This window comes from Pelophylax lessonae, assembly GCF_965119305.1.
Source record: "Pelophylax lessonae genome assembly, chromosome: 2".
Classification (NCBI taxonomy): Eukaryota; Metazoa; Chordata; class Amphibia; order Anura; family Ranidae; genus Pelophylax; species Pelophylax lessonae.
Genome location: NC_138769.1, coordinates 739,247,025 through 739,249,709, shown reverse-complemented (window position 1 = coordinate 739,249,709; position 2,685 = coordinate 739,247,025). Strand labels below are relative to the sequence as shown.

Genomic DNA, 2,685 nt, shown 5'->3' with positions numbered 1-2,685 from the left:
AGGTGATGTGAAGGGGGGCAGAGGACACTACTGTGGTGGTGGGGGGGGGCGAGGTGATGTGAAGGGGGGCAGAGGACACTACGGTGTTTGAAAGGGGGGGTGAGGTGATGTGAAGTGGGGCAGAGGACACTACGGTGGTGGTGGGGGGATTGGGGCGGGAGGTGATGTGAAGGGGGGCAGAGGACACTACGGTGGTGGGGGGGGGGGGGAGGTGATGTGAAGGGGGGCAGAGGACACTACGGTGGTGGTGGTGGGAGGGGGGGCGAGGTGATGTGAAGGGGGGCAGAGGACACTACAGTGGTGGTGGGGGGGGTGAGGTGATGTGAAGGGGGGCAGAGGACACTACAGTGGTGGTGGTGGGAAGGGGGCGGAAGATGTGAAGGGGGGCAGTGGACACTACTGTGGAGGGGGGGGCAAGGTGATGTGAAGGGGGGCAGAGGACACTACTGTGGTGGAGGGGGGGCAAGGTGATGCAAAGGGGGGCAGTGGACACTACTGTGGTGGTGGAGGGGGGGGGCAAGGTGATGTGAAGGGGGGCAGAGGACACTACAGTGGTGGTGGTGGTGGGAAGGGGGCGGAAGATGTGAAGGGGGGCAGTGGACACTACTGTGGAGGGGGGGGCAAGGTGATGTGAAGGGGGGCAGAGGACACTACTGTGGTGGAGGGGGGGCAAGGTGATGCGAAGGGGGGCAGTGGACACTACTGTGGTGGTGGAGGGGGGGGGGCAAGGTGATGCGAAGGGGGGCAGAGGACACTACTGTGGTGGTGGTGGGAGGGGGGCGTTGGATGTAAAGGGGGGGAGGGACCCTACTGTGGTGGAGGGGGGGAGGACAATGCTGCCCTGGACCAAAATGAGCAATTACCCCTTGCAGGCGCAACCCCACTGTAAGGGGTAATTTTTTTTATTTGCCCGCAGTTGGCCCATAAAACCCTGTGCCTTTTGCTTTTGACTACATTCAGCTGCCGGCCCCTCCGGCAATTGGGATTTTTTTTTTTTTTTTTTTTTTTAGTGCTGTAGCATGTTTATTGTATTAGGATTTTATCCTTTATCATCGCCTTCATGTATACTTTAGGATTTGACACATGATTAACAGGTGTGTGTTCTTTCTCCTTCCAGCTCCGTCCATTCTTGATGACATCACAGATTGCGCCCGTCTGAGAATCTCATCGGATGAGCTTTGGGGATCCGTTTTTTAAGCCATGGGGGGCGGAGATTTAAATCTGAAGAAGAGCTGGCACCCGCAGACTCTGCGCAATGTGGAGAAGGTGTGGAAAGCGGAGCAGAGACATGAGGCGGAACAGAAGAAGATCGAGGAGCTGCAGCGGGAGCTGCGGGATGAGCGGGCGCGGGAGGAGATGCAGAAATACGCCGAGGATACCGGCGCCGTGAAAAAAAAAGACGAAAAGTTAGACTGGATGTACCAAGGGCCGGGGGGAATGGTGAACAGAGAGGAGTACCTCCTGGGGCGCCCCGTGGATAAGTTCATCCTGGACAAAATGCAGGATCCGGAAACGGGGCCGTCGCAGGAGACCGGGCTCCTCCCGGGATCCATATTCACCGCCTCCGGGGCCACCTCCGCCTTGGATATGTCCAACAAGATCCGCGAGGATCCGCTCTTCATGATCAGGAAACGGGAGGATGAGAAGAAGAGGGAAGTCCTGAACAATCCGGTAAAGATGAAGAAGATTCGGGAACTGTTGCAGAGCAGCTTGGAGGAGAAGAAGAGCAAGAAGAAGAAAAAGAAGCAGAAGAAGGAGAGGAGGTCCAGCAGCGATGAGGAGAGCGGTGAGGAGCGGAGGTCTCACAAGCATCGGCCGCACTCCCCACCTCCTCGTCAGAAGGTGCCGGGATACGGGCTGCAGGTTCCGGAACGTACTAAAAGCTATAAAAGGGAAGAGGCGTCGCGTAGAGATCGATCGAGAAGTAGGGATCGGTCAAGGGACGGAAGTCATAAGTACCGGAGAAGTCCGTCCCCGAAGAAAGACGAAACGTACCGGAGACAGAAGGCGTCCGGCTACACCAGGAAAATGTCCGCCGAGGAGCTAGAGCGGCGCAGGTTGGAGATGATGGAGGACGCCAAGCAGAGGGAGGTGGAAAGAGAAAACGCCGTGCGCAGATACAAGCAGGAGGACGAGCGAGAAGACAAGACGGATCAGGGAAGGAAGGAAGGCGGCAAGTTCCTGCATGAGATGAAGCTGGCGAGCGCCGCTTCCTCCTCCGTGGAGGACCGGGTCAAACGCAACATTCACGGGATCCAGCGCACGGCCTCCGCTCTGGAGAAGAACTTCATGAGGAGGTGACGGCCGCTTCTTCTCCTGCTGTATGGACATCTTCCATTCCAGGGTCCCCCGATCTTCATATTCACACTTTTATAATGACTTTTCCCCAACGTATATTTGATGTAAAGACTGAGAATCGTGCTTCCTTATAAAGGAACCATCCTAAGGTGGAGCTAAGAAAAAGGGGCGGGACTTGTGAGGTCCCAAAAATCACTCCCAATACAAATGTTACTGTAAAAATTATCCCAATTTTTTTATTATAAAATTATAAAAAAAAACATGCAAAGTATTGATGTTGTTTATTGTTCCTCATCTTAACCACTTTAAGCGCCCATTCACACAGGGGGCGACACGACTTGCTGGGGCGACCTGTGAAGTCGCGGTGCACAGCGTGCACCACGACCT

General features: G+C 55.5%; 1 protein-coding gene across 1 annotated transcript; it reads left to right on the top strand.

Moving 5' to 3' along the window:
* The first annotated feature begins 1,124 nt into the window (after positions 1 to 1,124).
* On the top strand, positions 1,125 to 2,338 carry CWC25 (CWC25 spliceosome associated protein homolog). The gene has a single exon (XM_082246289.1). It carries the CDS (start codon positions 1,201 to 1,203, stop codon positions 2,299 to 2,301), a length of 1,101 nt encoding a protein of 366 aa, XP_082102415.1. The 5' UTR covers positions 1,125 to 1,200; the 3' UTR covers positions 2,302 to 2,338.
* The last annotated feature ends 347 nt before the right edge of the window (positions 2,339 to 2,685 follow it).